Source organism: Cryptotermes secundus, unplaced genomic scaffold (assembly GCF_002891405.2).
Source record: "Cryptotermes secundus unplaced genomic scaffold, Csec_1.0 scaffold267, whole genome shotgun sequence".
In the NCBI taxonomy this organism is placed as follows: Eukaryota; Metazoa; Arthropoda; class Insecta; order Blattodea; family Kalotermitidae; genus Cryptotermes; species Cryptotermes secundus.
The window spans coordinates 766,148-788,029 of NW_019733322.1; the positions used below are offsets into that span (position 1 = coordinate 766,148).

General features: G+C 41.4%; 2 protein-coding genes across 10 annotated transcripts; both read left to right on the forward strand.

The window, feature by feature from the left end:
• Positions 1–255: 255 nt before the first annotated feature.
• Positions 256–7,719, forward strand: LOC111867946 (putative per-hexamer repeat protein 5). 7 transcript variants are annotated; one of them, XM_033752869.1, is made up of 5 exons: positions 256–518; positions 1,753–1,803; positions 3,323–3,646; positions 5,169–6,554; positions 6,651–7,719. In XM_033752869.1, exons 1-5 carry the CDS (start codon positions 428–430, stop codon positions 7,529–7,531), a joined length of 2,733 nt encoding a protein of 910 aa, XP_033608760.1. In that variant the 5' UTR covers positions 256–427; the 3' UTR covers positions 7,532–7,719. The 7 variants fall into 7 exon arrangements, with proteins under 7 accessions (XP_033608760.1, XP_033608763.1, XP_033608759.1 ...); XM_033752872.1 differs by having other exon boundaries at positions 5,169–6,275; XM_033752868.1 differs by having other exon boundaries at positions 257–518; positions 5,169–5,783; positions 5,880–7,719.
• A 3,437-nt stretch (positions 7,720–11,156) lies between these two features.
• On the forward strand, positions 11,157–20,496 carry LOC111867930. Of its 3 annotated transcripts, XM_023858160.2 has the most exons (5): positions 11,162–11,614; positions 12,253–12,321; positions 14,210–14,461; positions 18,998–19,354; positions 19,460–20,496. In XM_023858160.2, the coding sequence occupies exons 3-5, from the start codon at positions 14,401–14,403 to the stop codon at positions 20,014–20,016; spliced, it is 975 nt and encodes a 324-aa protein (XP_023713928.1). In that variant the 5' UTR covers positions 11,162–11,614; positions 12,253–12,321; positions 14,210–14,400; the 3' UTR covers positions 20,017–20,496. The 3 variants fall into 3 exon arrangements, with proteins under 3 accessions (XP_033608764.1, XP_023713928.1, XP_023713929.1); XM_033752873.1 differs by having other exon boundaries at positions 11,157–11,614; positions 18,998–20,496; XM_023858161.2 differs by lacking the exons at positions 11,162–11,614; positions 12,253–12,321 and having other exon boundaries at positions 18,998–19,606; positions 19,739–20,496.
• The last annotated feature ends 1,386 nt before the right edge of the window (positions 20,497–21,882 follow it).

The following is a 21,882-nucleotide window of genomic DNA, read 5'->3' on the forward strand; positions in this document are numbered from 1 at the left end:
GAGATAGGCCGGAATTCTCAAACGATTGAGGTGGAAATGAAAGGCTGAAATCCCTTCTGCCCCCTGCTGGTTCCTACGAAGCTCTGTTTCTAGGTATAATAGCTTGTGGGCGGAACCTACACCTCGCTCATTCGTGCATACTTCAGGCCAGCTGTTGATATCACGGGCAGTTCTCAGTAGAGCACGACATTTCTTTAGAACCCATTGAATTTCATCAAGCACAAACGACGAATCGGGAACTGGAAGACCATGTTGCAGGCAGTTGTTGTTTCCTTTAAAAAAGAGACAGCCTAAGGCCAAGTGTAAACGGCTAACAAGTGTAGTTATATATAAGCCAGCTCGTTGACTGATCCAACATTATTCCTCTGGCCACAGTTCAAGACCTGTTGATTACTCGTGCAAGAAATTTAGGGAAACAATAGGCAAAATGACTTTGAAACACGGAGCAGTCCTGTGTTTCGCTGTGTCACTCGTCTGCATTGTCGTCGATGCGAGGCCGCCAGAAGAAGGTGTCAAAAGTAAGTGAGTGCTACTGTCACAGGAGTGGAAACCAGTACTCCAATCAAGTTCTATTTTGAAAACACGTTCTTAGAAATATTGCTTACCTCATTAGCTTTAATGTTCGTTTATTGCACGTACAAATAAATTTGGAAAGGCAATTACATTACAGATGCATGAAGTCGTAAATTATTTATAATTATTTTAGTTAAATATACATTACACGGAGAAATAATTCCCATAAAATGTATACATCTTAACGACATGTGTATTTTATATCATGTTGAAATTCAAGCACGTTATTTTTTTCGTGAGAAAATTAATAGAATTCGGCTCGATTTTTATATGAAGTGTAATACTAGATCAAATACGAATTAAAATTAAATTCGCCTGAAAATTCTCTGTTTAGATCCATATATCGAAGTGCAGTTTTGTATTTTCGAAGATAATAAGCAGGGAAGTGCAGCCCCACTCTCGCCATTATGCTTCATTTGATTTTGTTTGCACAAATAATCCAGATACAATAAAACAATCTTTCATTCACTGAATAACTCTTATATGTATCTTGCACTCGGACTGAATAGGGAACACCTTGTCGAAGGGTTAATTTCACCAGCAGCAATAGTAACGCTACTTCAAACAATTCGTTGCTTGGATATTGCTAGCTGTTGTATAGCAATGGATGCGTTCTGATTGTTAGTCGTTGCCGCGGTAACGTTGGTCGTTGCCTACGAAATGAACCCTGATCCCACTACCATTCCGCCTTTCTGGCGGCACGCCACAATATTTTTCTAGTTACCGAGCGGAAAGGTAGATTAATTTCATCTCGGCCACATTTGGAGTTTCTTTCAGATTTATAGACGCTTACACCGAGCCATAACCGGAAACCTTCTCCTCAGTTCGGATCCTGAGAACGCGCCATGGCCTTGTCACAAGGGACCTACTTAACATGGCCTTGACTTCCTCTAATGTAACCAGATTTTTAACAGCTGGACACAATGTGCAGGGTTCTCGCGTTATGGATGATGAGCTTATCTGTCTTTAACCCCAGAATTTTCGATAAAATAGCAACTGAAATGGTGTAACCCAGTACTATTTTGCATGGTCAACGAAAGAATCAAGAGTCAAGGACAGATACGAGACAAATACAAGTTCGTGTGTTTATGAAGCCAGAATATACTAAACAAAGTGCAATATGACTTCATAAAAATAAAACGTATATGAAGTCACAGTTTACTTTATGTTTCTTTGCAGGTGTGAAAGGTGTGAAGGGGTTGTCACATGCTCCGAGATTCATCGAAGGAGGTGAGTCCTTAACAGTCTGCAATTAACTAGTAGCAGGACCCTACAGAAAATTAACATTCACATGCTCGTACCCACTCAACATTATAAGAACTTATTTCGCGTTATATCGTTACCACTCAACTAATATTTTAATTTAGGCTTAATGTAATTGTTTACAATATTTGTAGCTTGATAATTGAATAGCACTATCTTCCGGGATGTGATACCGTGCAGTATGGTAGAAATGTACTTAGTTTTCGCAGATGAGTGTTGCCTCCATCTCAGGATAGAAGAGTAATTAAGGCAAGAATTTCAACCCTGAAAATGGATGCAGCAAGTTTCTCCGAAACATTGGGAAGCTTCCGCGATATCATACTCTACATAATAATCGCCATGAGAACCTCAGATCTAACTACTAAATACTTTAACTGTTCAGTCATGACTATAACTTTGCCTGTGGTTCTGTATGGGTGTGAAACTTGGTCTCTGACATTAAGGGAGGAACAGACTAACGGTATTTGAGAACAGGGTGTTGAGGAGAATATTTGGACCGAAGAGAGATGAAGTGACAGGAGGTTTGAGAAAACTGTATAATGAGGAGTTTCATAACTTGTACTCTTTGCCAAGTATAATTAGAATGATCAAGTCAAGGAGGAACAGATGGGCAGGGCATGTAGCACGAATGTGGACGAAGAGGAATGCATATAGGATGTTGGTGGGAAAGTCAAAAGGAAAGAGACCACTGGGCAGTCCAAGACGTAGGTGGGTAGACAATATTAAAATGGATCTTAGAGAGATAGGATGGGATGGTATGGATTGGATTGATCTGACTCAGGATAGGGACCAGTGGAGGGCTCTTCTGAACACGGTAATGAAGCTTCGAGTTCCGTAAAGTTTTGAGTAGCTGCACAATTGGCAGCTTCTCAAGAAGGGCTCAGTTCCATGAATGATTATGATGATGATGATGATCAGTCATGAGGGCTCATGACGAAAAAGAAATACGTAACTTTCTAAATAAAATTTTCAAATTGTGGTGTTCCGGGTAGAGCCATCGTATTGCGTTTTAGGCGGTTACAGATATATCGGAGGAAAATACTACCTACATTTTCAGAGTAACTCGTGCAGAGTTACGTGGGCCGATTTCGAGGAAGGTATCTACGCAGCTCCGCTGGAGGGTTATCTGCTTATGAGACTTGATACCGTCACAGTTAAAATGGCAGCAATCAAAAGAATTACCGCCGCGAAAACCTCAAAATTTGTTTTATACATATATCTGATAAACAGTTTGTGTAGAATTCAATAAAGGTACCAGATATTATCGAAATACAATTAGCAGTTTCGGAGTCGATATACATATATGGGCAAATGAATGGTCGGACATGACCTTATACCTTTATATCACACAAATAACTCATAATAAACACACATTTAAAAATTAAAAACATAAACTATAGCATTTCGACGTAGAATTTTTCAAATTTTATATAACTGTCATAATATCCATCAACTGCTCTGATAATTAGGACTTTTCTCTCACCAGAATACAAGTTCAGTCACAACTCTGACGCCAGCTCGTCCTTCGCCTCGTCCCAGTCTTCGTCCTATTCCTCTGCCAGCTCCAGTTCCGTCAAAAGGGGCTCGGGATCCTCCGGTCAGTCGGGAAGTTTCTCCAGCTCTGCTCTCCAGTCAGAATCTTCGGCTGAGGCTGGTGCTTCATCCCTCTCGTCCAGTGGATCGGGTTCCTTAAGTTTCGGAGGGCGTGATGGATCCTTGTCTCATTCTGGAAGTCAATTTGGTTTATCCACTGGCCAAGCCTATTTATCGTCAGTCACCGGAAGTCAGGCCGGATCATCTGCAACACTGGGTAAGCCCAATTTTCAACAATGGGTAACACATATCAGGATTGGGTTGATGCTTAATTAAGGCATTCAGATTTTTTTTCCCCTTGGCACTACAGCCCCAGTGGGCCTAGTCCTACCTCCATGAACTTCTCCGTTCACTTCGGTTTATATAGATCTTACACATTCGGTAGGACTCCTTGGGCGGGTGATCAGCTCGTCGCAAGGCCTCTACCTGCACACAAACACAGAAGAACGCACACACACAAACTAAACATCCATGCCCTGAGTGGGATTCGAACCCACGATCCCGGTTTCCAAGCGAGCGAAGACAGTACATGCCTTAGATCACTCGGCTACCGTGACCGGCATTCAGATTTGGTTACACATAAGAAGAACTTATTTTCTTAGTAAAAATTAATCTCACACTCAAGCAATTAAGATTAAATTAATTACTTGTATTAGATACCAATTGCTTCCTAAAGAATTCAAATGCTGAGAAAACACAAATATATTTGCCATTCTTCAGCTTATGGGGCATTATTTTATACCGTACAGACTGATTCTTATGTTATTTAACTACATCTTTCTGGTTGCGTAAATGTACTGAATTATGAATCGACAAGAATGCGGAAGGAAGTGGCTGTGGTCTATTTAAGGTACTATACGAATATTTGCCTGTAATGACCGAGAATCACGGAAAACCTTAGTCAGAATAACAGGTTTGCAGACCTAGGTTCGAAAACGCGAACTCTAGAACACGAACAAAGGGAACTAACCATGCTATCACAAAGTTACGTTGCATTGTTCTGCCTGGAGGGAACAACAGAATTCTTCTAGAGCCGATTTGCACAAAGATCTAAATGTTCATGGTCAGTGGGGTTCAAGTGCCTCAGAGTTGCCATAAGATGAAAAATAAATAACTAGGTAACCTATACAATTTGTGTTCTGCCCTGAAAGGCGTAGAATTCCGTATACACTTCCTGTTTCTCTCACAGAAACTCCATGAATAGTGGGCTGTAAATTCTTAAGGAGACGTTTAACGACACCCTCAGTACGTAGACTATAGCATGGCGTTATAGAACGATTGATGAATTGGAAGGAATTTGGAAGTAAGTGGTAGTGGCTTACTTGAGTTACCATTCCAGCCTTTGTTTAGAGGGACCGAGTAACTTATTTGATTCACGCTAGTAAAACACGGCAACCAGACCTTTATATACATAACCGTAATTCTGACTTAAGTATAGGACTCTAATTCTCACTGAACAAAACGTAAATTGAAATAATAAAGCATGTTCTATGTAGCATTCCTTGAAATCTATAGACGTGCTGAAGGCAGCTAAGTTTTCAAATTTTAATATTAAAGTGCATTCTAAGGCAAATGTCCTGTTCACAAAATTCCCTTTGACTAACACATACAGATATGCAAATATCAGCTCAAGGTTCAGTCACTCCCACGGAACCATAGAAAACAAAAAATGGCGAATCTTGATTTAGAGTGTCATTGAGCGCTTTATAGAGTTTCTTATCTTGTTCTTCTTGCAACAGGAACTGGAACTCTTGGAGTGACAAGTTCTGGTAACACTGGAGACGGCAGTGTCGGCGGTTCTCACCTAGCAGAAGGAAGTGCGGCTGCTAGCGGAACCGGAACCCATGGAGCCAGTGGACCGAGTGTAGCAAGTGGCATTGGCGGACATGGAACTCATGGAACCGGTGGAGTTACAGGACTTGACAGCGTAAGTGGGATTGGAGCTCACAGGAAAGGTGGAAGCACAGACCGTGGCGACGTAAGTGGAACTAAAGTTCACGGTGTCGATGAAACTACAGGGCATGGTGCCACTAGTGGAACAGGATATCACGGGATCCATGTTGATTCTGGATATAGTGACGCTGGTGTTAAAACAGGACTTGACGTAAGTGGAATTGGTGCCCCAACAGCCAGTGGAAATACTGGTGCTGTCAAGGGTGCAGGATCTGGAGCTCACGGACTTGGTTCCGGAAGTGGTACTGATATTCATGGAGTCGGCGCTAGTGGTTCTGTTAGTGTTGGTAGTGCTGGCTCCCATGGATCTGCAGGGAACTCAGAAGCCGGAAGCAGTGCTGGTGCTGTATCACACGGAGTTAAAAATGTCGGTGGAGCTAAAACTCACGGAGTCGGCGAAAGTACAGGATTTGACTTGAGCGGAACTGGGGCTCACGGATTTGGCAGTGATGCTGGAGCTGGCAATTTTGGTGTTGTAGCACATGGAGTTGGTGAAGGTACAGGACTTCATGCCGGAAGTGGCACTGGTCTTCATGGAGTAAGCGCTAGTGGTTCTGTTAGTGTTGGTAGTGCTGGCTCCCATGGATCTGCAGGGAACTCAGAAGCCGGAAGCAGTTCTGGTGGTGTATCACACGGAGCTGGTGGCTACGGAGTTAAAAATGTCGCTGGAGCTAAAACTCAAGGAGTCAGCGAAAGTACAGGAATTGGTTCCGGAAGTGGCACTGGTCTTCATGGAGTAAGCGGTAGTGGCTCTGTTAGTGTTGGTACTGCTGGCTCCCATGGAACCGTCGGGAACGCAGAAGCCGGGAGCAGTGCTGGTGCTGTATCACACGGAGCTGGTGGCTACGGAGTTAAAAATGTCGGTGGAGCTAAAACTCAAGGAGTCGGCGAAAGTACAGGACTTAGCCTGGGCGCAGCTGGAGTTCATGGATTTGGCGGTGATGCTGGAGTTGGTACTGTTGGTATTGTAGCACATGGACTTCGTGAAGGTACAGGACTTGGTTCCGGAAGTGGCACTGGACTTCATGGAGTAGGCGGTAGTGGCTCTGTTAGTGTTGGTACTGCTGGCTCCCGTGGAACCGTCGGGAACGCAGAAGCCGAGAGCATTGCTGATCTTGTATCACACGGAGTTAAAAATGTCGGTGGAGCTAAAACTCACGGAGTCGGCGAAAGTACAGGATTTGACTTGAGCGGAACTGGGGCTCACGGATTTGGCAGTGATGCTGGAGCTGGAAATTTTGGTATTGTAGCACATGGAGTTGGTGAAGGTACAGGACTTGGTTCCGGAAGTGGCACTGGTCTTCATGGAGTAAGCGGTAGTGGCTCTGTTAGTGTTGGTAATGCTGGCTCCCATGGAACCGTCGGGAACGCAGAAGCCGAGAGCATTGCTGATCTTGTATCACACGGAGTTAAAAATGTCGGTGGAGCTAAAACTCACGGAGTCGGCGAAAGTACAGGACTTCATGCCGGAAGTGGCACTGGTCTTCATGGAGTAAGCGGTAGTGGCTCTGTTAGTGTTGGTAATGCTGGCTCCCATGGAACCGTCGGGAACGCAGAAGCCGAGAGCATTGCTGATCTTATATCACACGGAGTTAAAAATGTTGGTGGGGCTAAAACTCACGGATTCGGCGAAAGTACAGGATTTGTTCTGAGCGGAACAGGGGCTCAAGTAGCTGGCAGCAGTGGTGAACATGGAGGTCACGGAATTACAGGAGTCGCCAGTGTAAGTGGAAACGGCGGTAGCTTGGGGTATGGCAGGGGGCTAGCCCAGAGTGGTAGTGGACATAAAGATATCACCACTGGAACTGGTGGCTCTGTATCAGGTGGAGCCCACGGAGGATTAAGTGAAGTTACTGTAGAATCTCACGTAAAGGATGCCGTAATTTCTGAAGTTTCCGCTGTGGACAGTGGAAATACTGGTATTCCATCCGGAAACTCTTATGAAATCCATGATGGAAGTACTTCAGGTTCTGGTCTCGATGGAACTACCGGAGGTGGATCAGGAAGCCCATATTCTGGAAGTTCTACATCCTCATCTCACAGCTCCTCAGGATCTGCTAGTGGAACAGAAGATTTCGGTACTGAGGGAGTGAAGGGTTGGAGAAGGCGTCCTGCTGGGGTGAAGGGTGGGAGGTCGAACTTTGGCTGAAGATTCAAGATGATTTTTCCACGGCCTGTCCATCTTCTTAACACTAAGATCGTTATTTCATTTATCATTCGCTCTGGCTCTTAATAGGATATGCCATATGTATTTAGATGTGTGGAAAGCCGTGTAAATGACTAATTTTGTTACATTACTTTCAGTGCATTTATAAATAAAATACACATTTAAAACTCCTCCTTGTCTGTATGGTAAGTTTTGACATTGAACCAGGACAGATTAGAGAGCGGAATTACTACTCAAATTTTGAGCTACCAGGTTTTGATTGAGATGAATTTTGTCTCTTCGCCGCCATTTGGAACAAGCGGCTGGCTCCTTGGGGATAAAGGGTACGGTGATTTAAATTCCCCATAAATCGCCATCCCATCTAATACTGAGTTTAAATATGCACGGAGATTTACCAATGTGTCCCACGGACACCTTCAAGAATTGGCTCTTCGGTCCAGGAAAATCTTTTCTTCTAAGATTGTGTGACTGTGGGCGCTTCGTCCATTCAAGACAAAACAATCTGCCAGTCTGGAACATTCATATTCAAGTCTTGTACTAATAAATGTATTTCATCAGTTCCTCCACAAATTATTTTATATATAAAGGTAAAGTTAAGTAAGTAAGCACACGCCATTAAGGCGTATTGGGGAGTGGATGTATAGATCTATATTTCCTTGACCTCGACACTAGTTTGAGGTGAGTGGTCATCTTCACGCCTAGACCGCTTTGCCCTCGGTAGTGATTGGACAGGAGGCTGGGTTGGCCCCAGAACCGGTCTGGATGACTTGGAAATTCTTGACCTTACCGGAACTCGAAGTCAGAACCCTCGGTCGTCCAGCCAGTAGCCAATCACTATCCCGGCTCCTTAGTTTTGGTATATATAAATGTATAAATATGTTTGTGGGTTGTTTCACCTCTCTTTCGGTAGCTTCGAATGACAGAGCGATTGAACTGGAAGAGACTTTAGAAGCAAGCGCTTGTGATTTAATCAAGGAACTATCCAGGCATTTGTCTGGAAACACTGAGGAAGTCCATGAAATTATCAGTCAACATAAAGAGTGTCCTGGCGAAGATTCGAGTCGAGTAACTCTAAAAGAGTGTTGAGTGTTACCACTGTACCATCTCGCTCTCTGACACGCAGTACACACACAGAACAGAGGAATTCTTCGCCAATTATTTTAAATATTTAACTAATCCGGAATGAGGGAGACGAGGAATGCATATAGGATATTGGTGGGAAAGTCAGAAGGAAAGAGACCACTGGGAAGACCAAGGCGTAGGTAGGTGGACAATATTAAAATGGATTTTAGGGAGATAGTTTGGGTTGGTGTGGATTTGACATTAATATGTATATGCAATTTAATACAATTATTATTTTAATATACTATAGTAAGTTCAACTGTGAAATTAATTTCCTACTCATACTGATGTTTCACAATCATTAGATTGCCTAAAAATTTAATATAAAGCTATCATTATAGATGGATCGAAAATTATAAAGGTAAATACAGGCCGTGTTGTGACATATGGGCTCACTGCTAGAGAACACGTTGACAAACGCGTTTCCATGGAGGCGGATTCGTGGTGACCATAAACGAACTCCGCTGTCTGTAGTCCGCAAGTGAACTATACCGACCGAGCGACCGCCGCTTGTCGGCCAAATTTGCGGATAGAAGTGTCACGTGGTCAGCGCAGCGGATCCCCACGGCCGTTAATCTCCGTTTTCTGACCATTCCTCGAGACCAGCTCGCTATAAAATACATTTCCGAATAAACGAACATTCAACAAATATTTCCCAAGATACCGAGATGCTACAAAGCAGTCATTCAAATAAGAACCAAGTCATTCATAAAACAGAAGTCAATCAGTCGCAAATCAGAAGTGAGTCATCGTCCAACTAGAATACAACAAGTCGTAGGCAGTCATTTATCTTGAGCTATTGTAACTGATTGTGATTATGAGAGATTGTAAAAGAAGGTGTTAATAAATCCAATCATCCAAACCAAACCCCGTTATTGTTAATTACGGAGACATAAACACGTGACAATATGTTTCAACTGACTGTAATTATTGTTGTGTTCATTGTCCACCTGATACTCTCTCAGTGGCACCTAAACGTGAGAGGGAATAAACTACAAACAAGTTACAAGTAAAAGTTGTCCCTGTGTTTAACTCATTAAGCACTACGCCGTGAGGACTTATGGGGAAGTGGATGTATAGATCCACATTTCCTTGACCTCGGCATTGGCTGGAGGTGAGTGGTCAGCTTCACACCACGACCTCTTTACCCCGTGGAGAGAGCCCCCGGTGCCCATTGGATAGGAGGTTGGGTGGGCCCCAGAGACAGTCTGGACGAAGAGAAAATTCTTGACCCTACCAGAACTCGAACCCCTACCCCTCAGTCGTCCAGCCCGTAGCCAGTCGCTATACCAATTACTCTACCCCGGCTCCAACAATTCACAAGTAATGTTACCAATTGTTTTGCCGGGCCGTATGTACGAGTAATAATAGAGTTGTCCAAAAATTTGCAAACATCGTGATACTCTGTGATACTCTTTGTTGAAATACGTGGCAGCTCATCGAGAAATCTGTCAGAAAAAAAGTGGACTCGTTGCACGTACCAGTCACACAAACATGAGAAACGTGGTCCAATTCACATATGAGCAAGGAACGCCTATTAGGTTCTGCAAGAATTAATCTCCCTTACCTCATTTGATTGGAAACAACATTTTCCTGAATATTTATTATTCTATTCTTAAGTAATTTAACGACACTTTTTCGAACACACGTGTTACATGGCATCAAATGATAAGATTTGATCATAAATTTTAAACGTCGACGAAGAAATTGGACATGGTCCATTATATGTATTAACCTGGAATCTGCTTAAAGTGAACGAGGAAAACTACGCAGGATCTCAGCGAGTGTAGCCGGTCTCTGGATCGTCACTTGAATAGCCTGTTCCGGCTTATAATATTGTTACGTCTCCATCTGCCTTCTTCTCGATCCTCTGATGTCTCTTCTACCAGACAGATATTATTTAGAGGCTTCAAGTGAGATGAGAGGTAGTTCCTTCCTTACTTTGTAAATAATTTTTTTAAACATTTTTCTTAATATTATATAATTTTTTTCATTTAGAGCGAAGATGGCCAACTCATTTTTCATATCCTTACATTTAATTGATCTGCCCTATTGATTATTTAATATCAGTGTGGTGTATACTGAGCAATTTTGTATTTAACTTGTCTAGGTTTTGCCATTAAAATGAAGTGTATTTATTGTGGAACTGCTACTGTGACCGAAAAGCAACCAGAAATATTGGTATTGTTTCCTTTGTAAAGGTCGTTAAGTCATTGAAAGAAAAGTCTGTTGAGAAGGGGGGGGGGACGTGGGCAATTCAGATGATGACACGGAAAGATTAAGACGCAGTGACGCGACCTGAGGTAACAACATGGTTAACACGTGATAAATGTTCTTTGTTGTGGACGAAGGTTTTCATAGAATTGCCCTTCTATGAGCTTTCATTTAAGCACAATGTGAAATAGTTCCCCATCCCCTTCCAAGTTCCTATCCTCGTTTTTCTTTATACTATAATTCTCTTCATTTGTCTTCTATCTCTCTCTCTCTAGCATTTCCTGTCCCCTCAACTCGCTGACCTTCATCACAATTCCAAGTCTCTTTGTCCTGAAGCCTTGCATTTCACTTCTCATTTCAATCAAATATGCTTATCGCAGCATTGCCAAATCTACAATCAAGAAAATGAATTGTTGCTATAAAATATACGCCTTGAAATGGTCTTCAGAGTCAGTTTTCGGTTATATTGTTAACTGAACTTCCGGCCACATTCACGCATGCGCAGCAAAGACGAACTGTTTCATTGGTTCTTCAGAGTCAATATTTCTTTCTTATTTGCTTAAAAAAAGCTATCCGTGTTTGAACCATTGAGTGATTCAGTTAAAGAGAGAGCATATTACATTAGTGAATTTAATAAAGAAGGCCTATGCACCCGAAGGAAACAGAACAAGGAGAACACATTGTTGAATGCTGAGTCATGACAGGTCTGCTGTTCACAGGAATGACCACGTAAGCCTATTTCATTTTAATAAAGCAGCATTTATTCTTTAGTTATCTTGCAACCAAGATCCGGTATAGTGCAGTCGGTATATCGACTGGCTACTGACTGAGCGACCGATGGGTGAAGTTCGAGTCCTGGTAGGGTCAAGAATTTTCACTTTTCCATGTCCACACCTGCTGTGGGGTCCATTCAGCTTCCTATACAGTTGGTAAGCGGCCGGGACGTGAACTTGACCACTCACCTCAAACTAGTGCCGAGGTCAAAAACGTGGATCTATACATCCACTCCCCATACGCCTTCATGGCGTAGTGCTTGATTAATTAAATACAGAGACAACTTTATCTTGCAACCAGCGAATAATTTCACTCATTAGCCCTTCATACCGAATTGGAGTCTCAGTAATTTAAAAAATTATCAGAGAAACTTGTAAATGTATATGAAACGTTGTACAAGTTGAGTGCATGCCGAAATCTACAAATTCGATGTGGCATGAAAGAGCAACATGTTATTGGGGGTGGGAAATAGAACTTTCCTAACTGTACAGGAAGTTTCGATGGAAAACCTATTGAAATTTAGTACGCAGCAAAGAGTGGCTCAAAATACTCGTACTGTAATATAAAGCAATTTTTTTTTAATATTGTTTCAGGCTTTGGTTGGTGCGCTTTGCAAATCGATATCAGGAGAGTAGCACGTCGAATTGATGGTGACAACTTCAGTAAGTTCTCTCTATTTCATTTATTAAAAATAGGCGAACCTAACGTCCCATCGGACACACAAATACCTGAAGCGGCACTGAATGTTCCATTTTATATGTTAGATCCATTACTGCTTTATATAATGAGACCATATCCTGAACGAATTTTAAATAAACCAAGACGTGTTTTCAACTCTGATTTGTCCAGAGCACGAAGAAATGTTGAGTGGACTTTGGGATTATGTATAATAAACTGCGTGTACAAAACGAGAAAGATAAATCTACCTCTGTAACAGCTTGTGGAGGCCTATAGTGTTATGAGAAGTCGAGACTCCCACATTTTCTAAATAATCGACTCACAGACTGCGGTGAAGTCAGCCTTACTCGCCGGCCGCACTTTACACACTGGAGGATACTTGGTACTCTTTTCTGTTAGAGGTTGAGTCGACCTCAGGGCCATAGTTACTTAATATTTCATAATTAGAAATTGTGGTGATATATTCTTTTACTTTGTGATTTCTAGCTTTGTAATTCCCACTCCTCTACAGCATTGCTAGGAAATAGTTATATTTTCGTATATGTGTTAATCTAGATCCTTATATTTTCTGCGTCCTTCTAGAAATCTTCAAGAGCGTAACGGAGCTCAAGACCAACGGACTTATACAGTAAATACATTAAACCTTTCTAATCTAGAAGCTACTCTTCTTGTCACAAAATACCGCTTACCATAGCCATTCTTATATATTCAAACAGAGTTGTTTTAAGTTTGTTTTCACTAGTCGTTTCCCGGTAATGTATCTTAATGATGTAGACTCTTAAACTGCATCGACTAAGTCCTGTCTTCACAGACTCCCGTACAACTGACTAAAGTCAAAGTTACTTTACGACTAGAGGTTTACTGCCATTCAGTTCGTCTTGTCGCCAAGCCCCTTGAAGCTCACGGCCAGATATTTTTTTAGACTGAACCCTTGTGGTCATAGTCCTTATGTAACATCCTCTCTGACGAGAAGATGGGTTGTTTGTCTTTTATGAATATATGTTGCTCTTATCAAGTATACGTATTTCGCATATAGCATGTTATAAAAATTCTTCCTTTTTGCACTACATACAAGCCCTCTGTCAATACAGGTTTTGCAAAGCAGATCATGCCTATTTTAAGTATCTTATGCTACAACAGCAGCTTAGTCACTTTAATGGTCTTAAGCTTCACCACCGCCATCGCCTGTCCAATACTATGAACATATTCATTCTCATGATTTTATATGGTTTCTGATTGCCTCGCCGTCGTTGCCTAGTAACCGACGTTACCAACTAACGATTCTAAAGGCTACTGTTTTTTTGGGAACAACTTCTTCTGTGATACTGAGGCACGCTTTGAACCCGCAATATTTCCCTTCACGTCTGCAGGAGAATTAATGTAGGAACATATACGAGCATATTTCCTTTGTGTACTGTAGTGTTGTAAAAAGTAGTTTCATGATTTGACTGAGGATGTAAATTATAAATGCTTCAAAACAAAATTACAGGGAAAATATTTGCTCTTATCAAGTATAAAATGAGAAAATCTGGGACATTAAACGACGAGGAACTTTGCATGATAGCGAAATGTATGCTGAGATAAGCTGGGTTGTGGCAATTATGAGGGAGACAAGATATTCATATAGATTTCTTATAAAGAAACCTACTTAGAAACAGCTACTTGAATGATCCAAAGCTACATGCGAGGGAAGCTGAAGTGGACGTCAGAGAATTACGTTGTGAGGTTGGGAGATAATGGAACCTCGTCAGGATCATCTTCAATGGCGGGCTATGATGTGGAAGATGCTGAGCCATAGAGTTGATTGAATTGTACTGCAATAAATAGACTGACTATGTAGACTAAAATAAACATCTGTTATAATATTTTCAGGCGATGCTTATTACTGAAACGCAGAATGAAAGAGATGACCCTCTCTTTCTCTAATTGCTGAATATGACACCGTGACAGAAGTGTCTTGAAGGCAGCAGAGAGTGAAGACATTGTTATCTAGTTACATAAGCAAAGTCACGCATTTGTACGGATCTAGGGGACACTCAGTTCACAGCTGTGACTACAAGACAATGGAGTTCTCCGGGTTTTCCTTCTGTGTGTCCTTTATGCTGATTGCTTTCTCCGCTGTAGGTAAGTTCACTGTTTATTGAATTAACGATACATATTGAAAGGTTGCTCAGTACCTCTGAGGAAATTTGTGCAGCATGTATGTAAAGTAAGTGTTTGAGTGTCGTGAGAATGTAAGCTGAAATGTAAGCATCTGGGAGCAAACAATGTTCATCACGGCTACTACTGTAGCCCACAGCTGTCCTAACCGCTCCAGGTCTTCTGAAACTCTCAGTTCGACATTCGTTAAGATGACGCTGAAATCCGACAAGTCTCAAAATTTCAACAACTTTAAAATTAAAATAGATCGCTGCGATGGTTTCTGATCATCAAAACAAATACTCATTTGGTAACTCAGGTTCTTGTCTGAGAATTTTGAATTTAATCAAAATACGTGTATATTTGTGGTGGAAAGGCGTGCCGTGAGGGGACTAAAGACACTTCTATACATCAAAACTTATTTAAGTGAACTCTGGTTTCCTGTTATTCCATAATCTTCTCCCCGGCTTTCCAAATGCCCAGATTCCGAGAACCCTCCCCACCTACCACCCTCAGGTTGTTTATACGTGGAGTTGGATATTCTGTCTGAACCTTCAAACCCAGCCGCTACAGCTTAATAATATCACCACGAGGAACTGTATACATGCACAACATCAAATTTGAATATCCAACTCCACCTACAAACAGCCTGAGAGTGAAACCCAGAATAACGAGCATAACATTCATACGATAATAGGAAGGTCAAAAACACCTCCAAGATTCTGAAGAAAGATCCTAGTGCGCAGTTACCCCACATCAGAACTGCCACTACCACAGTGGAACAACCAAACAACACATATACGGACACAAAGTCTTCAGTAAAACTTATATTGGTTATAAATATTTTAATGACCATTTTAATTGTAATTTTAATTTTAATTTTAATTTTATCCTTTTAATGTCAAGTTTTAGTGTCAAATTCTGAACTATATTTGAACCACATTTAAATTAAAATGTATTTGTTAGTATAAAGTTTCATACAAACACAACATGAGTCCATATTGATTAATAACGCAATTCAACAACTAGTGCCAGTATTCGTGTACGCCTGAAGATGACCCAAGAAAAGAGTCGAAACCTGTAGCGTTACCACCAAGAGCTAATAAGAACAAATGTTTACACAATAATGTCTATTCTATCTCTTTCAGAATTATTGTTGTGTATTGGGGGCACGCGGTAGCGTAGTTGGTTGAGGTACTATGCTACAAGCCGGAAGGTGGCGAGTTCGAGTTCTGATATGGTGTTTTTCTTTCAATTGACCTAAAACTTCCAGCCGCACTGTTCCCCTGCGGTCGACTCAGCCTCTAACAGAAATGAGTATCGGGAATCTTTCTGGGGGTGGGGGGGGGTGAAGAGCGACCGCCGCGTAAGGCTGACAACCTTACCGCCATCTGTGAGCCGATTGTCTAGATAATGTGGGACCCTCAACCTCTCACAATCCTATGGGCCTCCACGGCCTGTTACAGGGATAGCTTTACCTTTCTTTTTAAACAGTCCCAATATATACGAGTATCTTTCACTAGCTATTGAAGACAGCTCAATCCTTCGCCATTTTTTTGCATGAATATTCCTTCTCAAACAAAACTTGGAAAAAAAGGAAGGTCCAAAATCACATAAACAAAAAGTAGTAAGTATCAGGCAACAGGAATAACTTCCATTGTTCCAGATAATACGGTTTCGATATTTTAAAGGCGATTTCACCCTGGTTTTCAATTAAACTTTCGAAACACTAAAAGTTTCCGATGAAACAGCATTCCTTTCAATCCAGATTGCATTTGAGACAGGCCCATTCTACGTATTTTAGTATAAGAGTTCATTACTAAAGGCTGCTATTGGAACTGGCAAAGAAAGGCCATAGTGTGCTTTTAAAGCAGGTAAGGAATTCTCTGATTTAAAAAAGCTTGAGAAAAATGCTGTAGGTGTGAGTTGGTTTGTTTGTACGTTACCTAGAGACTATGCAGCATCTGGGATAATTAGAGCGTATGTGGTTTGTGCTGAGATGTCTGATGGTGGGCAGGAAAGGATATGGAAGGAAAAGGAAATGGGTTATTTTAAACTTTCCAACACTCAGAGTGGTTGCACGCCACGCCAGTGATTTCCAAATTTCATATAATGGCCCCCACTTAGCTTGGCAAAGATTTCATGGCGTCCCCTTATTAGGATCAAAAATTGTGTGACAATGGTACGTTGGTACAAATATTATACAGAGATATTCGATCTTCGGACTAAGGGACCCAACAGAAAAGGTGTTTTCCCTCACCTGAGGACGGAAACAGATCCAGTTTCCGAAACGTCGTGCTTTTCTTAGTTATCTTAAAACCAGGACAATGGATAAAGTCCAAAAACCCAATATCTCTGTGTGTTATACACCATCGTCAGAATCCTATAGTAACTATAAATATTATGTTTCTGGACATTAACCATGATCCTGTTTTTATCTAAAAGCAGGGTGATGAAACATAATATTTGTCCCCTTACTACATTTCTGTGTTTATATATATAAAGAACAGCTTTTACAGTTTTTCATTATTAAAATCAACATTTTTAGATAAACATATTTTAGATTTAATTCATCTAAAATATTTATAACAATTTTACAGATGTTACTGAACTAATTCTCGAGTCCCAGTAGGGTCAAGAATTTTCTTTTTCCCACGTCGTCCAGACCGACCCTGGGGCCCACCCAACCTCCTATCCAGTGGGTACCGGGGGTTCAGCGGCAGGGCCGTAAAGCTGACCACTCACCTCAAGCTAATGCCGAGGTCAAGAAAATTTGGGTCTATACATCCAGCCCCCCATACGCCTTCATGGCGTAGTGCTTAATTAGTTAAGCACAGGGGCAACTTTACTTTTTTTACATTTTACTGAACTAATTCACTTCTCTAATTAATGGTAAACCACTTTCCGGTCACTTAAAAACAATTTAAATGCAGGTGAGAACGACTAATTGTAGAGCTCGGGACTCGTAGAAATGTTCCTTCCACTTAAATATTTTAAATTTATAGTGGAATTCCACAGATAACAGAGGATATGAAGAGTCTGGGGTTATCCTTGTCTGTCTACTTATCTAAGTAGTTGTGTTTGGTTCTGCATTAGCAAGAGTTTTAATGTAAAAAAGTTTTGATGCATTTTGTTCACTTTTACTCAGCGTCACTAAGGAATGGTAGATTTTCGTGCCGTAGTAAAATAATATACACTACCAGTTTATTTTTCAAGAACGTAATTGCTGTTGTTGGAGATGGGCTGCTGCATTAGTAATTAAACGGGGCATAATTAAGAAGCAGAAACATTTTTATTGCTGCCCAGTAATGGGATATGTTGCAAGAGGTCTTAGGCCTCAAGTTACTCAAGACTATATCTGTAACAGTCTTGCAACAGAACAGCACAGTAGGAAAATTTTATGGAAATTATCTTTTTTTTAGGAGCTTTCTTCCATAATAGAGACAGAGCTCGTGAAGTGTCTTCAGAACACAGAAAGATATGAATAGTTTACTCGATAAAATTTAACCAGGCATATAACGCCAATATCCTTAGTGGGGCCTAATTACCCACCTATTCACTTACTTAACTAAGTGGGAGAATGACTGCCTAACGAAATGAATCAAAACCTGACGAATTGACTGCCTGCGCGAGTGACTTACTTGTGACTTATAGAATGATTGTCTAAGAGAACGACTGACAGAGCAAGTGAGCATCTAATGGAACGACCACCTTACAGACTTGTTGATAGAATGACTATTTGACTCACTGCATATATACTTAAGTGATCGATTAACTAACTAGCTCACTTATGGACAGAGAGACTGACTAATTAACTAACTAACCAATAAACACTCTGGTACTAAAACCTGGAGGTTCAGCACAGTTAATCTAACATAATATAATGCAATCTAAGCAAGCTCTGCCCGAATGAGCAGGTGGATGCGGGGTGAATGAGCAGTGACCTGATGCGATAAACCTAACCTAACCTAACCTAACCTAACCTAACCTAACCTAACCTAACCTTACCTAACTTCACTTCACATAAACTATCCTAGTACAATCTAGCCAAGTTCAGAAAAAGAAAATCCCAGGATTATGAGCAGGTTACAGCCGGTTGCAGAGATGGAAGAGAGATGGTCTAGTGAGCCAAATGAATTTAATATAAAACAATCTGACTAACTCTCTTCGAAAGTTCAGGTGGTTACTGAGTGGTGTGATGCGACAGCCTAGTCTAACCTAACAGAACCTAACTTATCTGAAACTGGCAAGAATGAAATTCCTCTGAAAACCTTACATTCATTTTTTTCCTCCGATTTATAAATAGGTAGCCCTGAAATAGGATTCATCATCAGATCTGTAACTTCTCCCTCTTCCAAACTGAGACTACGTTTTTAATCTATGAACGCAACCTCTCATCTTGCTTAAAGCGAAATCATATGGGACAAATTTGTCGATACACGGTTATAATGCCTTTACTACCGCTGCAGACTGATATTCCTACATAGAATACACTGATAACTGTAACATTTTGTGTTGTAGCCAAGGCAATTCAAGTGAGTCCGAAGGTGGACTTCGGTGACACCTCTCCTGGGATCAACCCAGATGACATCAAGGTCTTCATAGAGAAAGAAAAAACCAGTGTCAATCCCGGAGTGGTGAAAGCTGTCCTGGAAGTGAAAGTGGGAGAGAGTATCGTCACCGATAAGTATCCAGCCAAGTCTGATAAGAAAGAACATAAAAATACTACGAAAACAAATATTCTAATATGTAGCTTGGAAGGTGATTGCAAACTTCATGAATTCAATACAGATTTAAGTGAAGATGATGAAAAGGAAGGTGACACAAAGGAACTCAAACCAATCATTGTAACAGATTTTGATGAAGATCCTTTGAAAGGTAATAATGACGATGATGACCATAATGATGGTAAGAAAAATCCTAATATTCCTGTGATTGTGGGATACAGAGGTGCCGTTAAGGACGATGGTTTCTATTACACAGGGCACAGCAACGGACAAGGAATCGACAGACTTCCAACGTATTATGGAACGACGTTAAGGCCAGGGTTTCACCAGCCCTACCCAGGTCCAAACATTTACGGAGAGGTGCCACGTCCACCTCCGCCCCCGCGTCCGGGCTTCAATTACGGTTCGTATCACCCTACTTATCCGCATCACGATTTGCGCTGTGTTTACCGTCACTATGAGGGACAACGTTACCCGATCTCTGATATCCCCGGTTACACAGGAGTCAGACCGTACGGCCACACTTCTTTTCCAGGTTATGGTCCCAGAACACCGTCTCCGTATGGACACTTACATCCTACTAGGAAACCGGGCAGTTTCCACGCCATAATCACGCCGCTTGGAAGAGGGAACGGTGTCGGTGGCTTGGACACACCGACGGTACGAGGAATTGTTGCTGTCCATGGGAAAGTGGACTTTGATGAAGATGACATAAATGTTGGGGTGATCGGTCCCTTGTACCCCAGCTCCGGAAATGGCAACGTTAAAGTTGACGGGAAGCTTGGGGAACCGCTACACAAATCCGATCCATAACACAATAAATATATCATTGATCAGTACATAAATACATTTGTGTACACAGACACGTATGGAGGGGGAAGCCTTGATTCGGACGTGTGGAATTCATGCAAAGTTTGACGTTTTCATGGCGATGAAGATTTATATTAGTTTTCAGAGTTATAATGTCGGATGGTGTGTTAACTGCATACCAACGTTTCGGAGGAAGATACTGTCGGCATGTTCACGGCATATCTTCTACAAAGAAGTTGTAATCAATATATTCCTCTGAAACGTTGATGCTTGCCGGATCTAATCCTTTGAAAACACGCACAACTATAATAGTCTGTGCTGTGAATGTTACTACATTATCCTCAACTGAACACATGAATTAAATTCAGAGTAATTATAAACTTGCTCAAGAACTTCAAATGTATTTTTAGTAAGATCTGTGGTTTTCACGGCATTCTTCAGATTTTTAGTAGATTTTATTAAAACCGTAAGTGTGAGCCAATATGTCCGAAGTTGGATGTTCATCTGTTGACTAAGGCAACCTGACCTACGTCCAGCCCTCAACACACACAGGACTTCTCGTTATAGGGCTTCGTGGAGGATGCGCGTCCCTAGCAGCACTGAAGGGCTAGAGATGCGAACACACAAGCCACGCAGGACGTGGACGAGGGCACTTGAACAGAACTGACCTACCATGAGGACATCGGCAGTGTCACAGAGACTCACGCAGAACAATCTCAGTAGTGTGGATCCTGTTGTGTGTTATGAATACGGTGTATAAAAGTACACAGAATTATGCAGTCTACACAACAATATTCTGTATTTAAAAACAGAGCAGTCACTATTGTATCAACAGCTTTATTTTGTTTTTGCAAACGCAACATGTTTCGACCCTTATACCGGGTCATCATCAGGAGTATAATTCTCCAGTTTCAATTTCAAGACACAATAAGGTTTCCCATTTGAAGAATTAGATGAAAATTAATTGCATTTCAATAACTTAAACTGGAGCATTGTACGCCTGATGATGACCGGTATAAGAGTCGAAACATGTTGCGTCAATAAAAGGAAATGTTGATGCAGTGGTGTCTTCTTTGTTCTTTAAATACAGAATATTGTTGTGTGGACAGCATACCTTATATACGTTTGTATACCTTACTCACATAGAACACACTATGGAACATAACTACGTTATTTTAGTGCGTACTTCGCAGCTTTCACTTCAACAGAATCAAAATTAAATTTAGTTATAAAAGATAAAAGCCGGTCCCGGTAGCCAAGCAGTCTGAGGCATGAACTGTCTTCGCTTGCTTGAAAGCCGGGATCGTGGTTTCGAATCCCACACAGGGCATGGATATTTTGTATGTGTTTATTCTATGTCTTGTTGTTCTGTGTTTAGGTAGAGGCCTTGTGACGAGCTGATCACTCGTCCAAGGAGTCCTACCGTCTGTAAACTGATCAAAATGCAAATAACAACCTCGACACCTTAAGGTATAGGAGAAACGGATTAAGTATAAAAGATAAAATCCCTGTGCTTAATTAAGCATTATGGGTTGAAGAAGTATGGGAGAGCGGATGTATAGCTCCACTTTTATTGGCCTCAGCATTAGTTGGAGATGAGTGACCAGTTTCACGCCCCTGCCGCTTTACCCCCGAAAACTTTTGAATGGGATGCTGCGTGGGCCCCAGGGTCGGTCTGGACGCTTTGTAGAATAGATAAATCTTGTACTTCAGAAAATCGAACCTGGGCCGTCCAGCCCATAGCCCGTCGCTATACCGACTACATACATAAGAAGGCCGAAATTTAAAATTACCCCTTCGATAAGGAATTAACAAGGAACCTGATGTCATGTTGCATACGCACACGCCTTCAGAACTCAGTTCTCTGTA

What these genes read in the sequence shown, in the direction of transcription:
- LOC111867946 (XM_033752866.1), top strand. Translation starts at nt 428, where the DNA reads ATGACTTTGAAACACGGAGCAGTCCTGTGTTTCGCTGTGTCACTCGTC. An exon ending in GCCAGAAGAAGGTGTCAAAA is followed by an intron (nt 519 to 1,752) that starts GTAAGTGAGTGC and finishes GTTTCTTTGCAG; the next exon opens with GTGTGAAAGGTGTGAAGGGG. An exon ending in CGGATCATCTGCAACACTGG is followed by an intron (nt 3,647 to 5,168) that starts GTAAGCCCAATT and finishes TTCTTGCAACAG; the next exon opens with GAACTGGAACTCTTGGAGTG.
- LOC111867930 (XM_033752873.1), top strand. Translation starts at nt 14,401, where the DNA reads ATGGAGTTCTCCGGGTTTTCCTTCTGTGTGTCCTTTATGCTGATTGCT. An exon ending in GATTGCTTTCTCCGCTGTAG is followed by an intron (nt 14,462 to 18,997) that starts GTAAGTTCACTG and finishes TTTGTGTTGTAG; the next exon opens with CCAAGGCAATTCAAGTGAGT.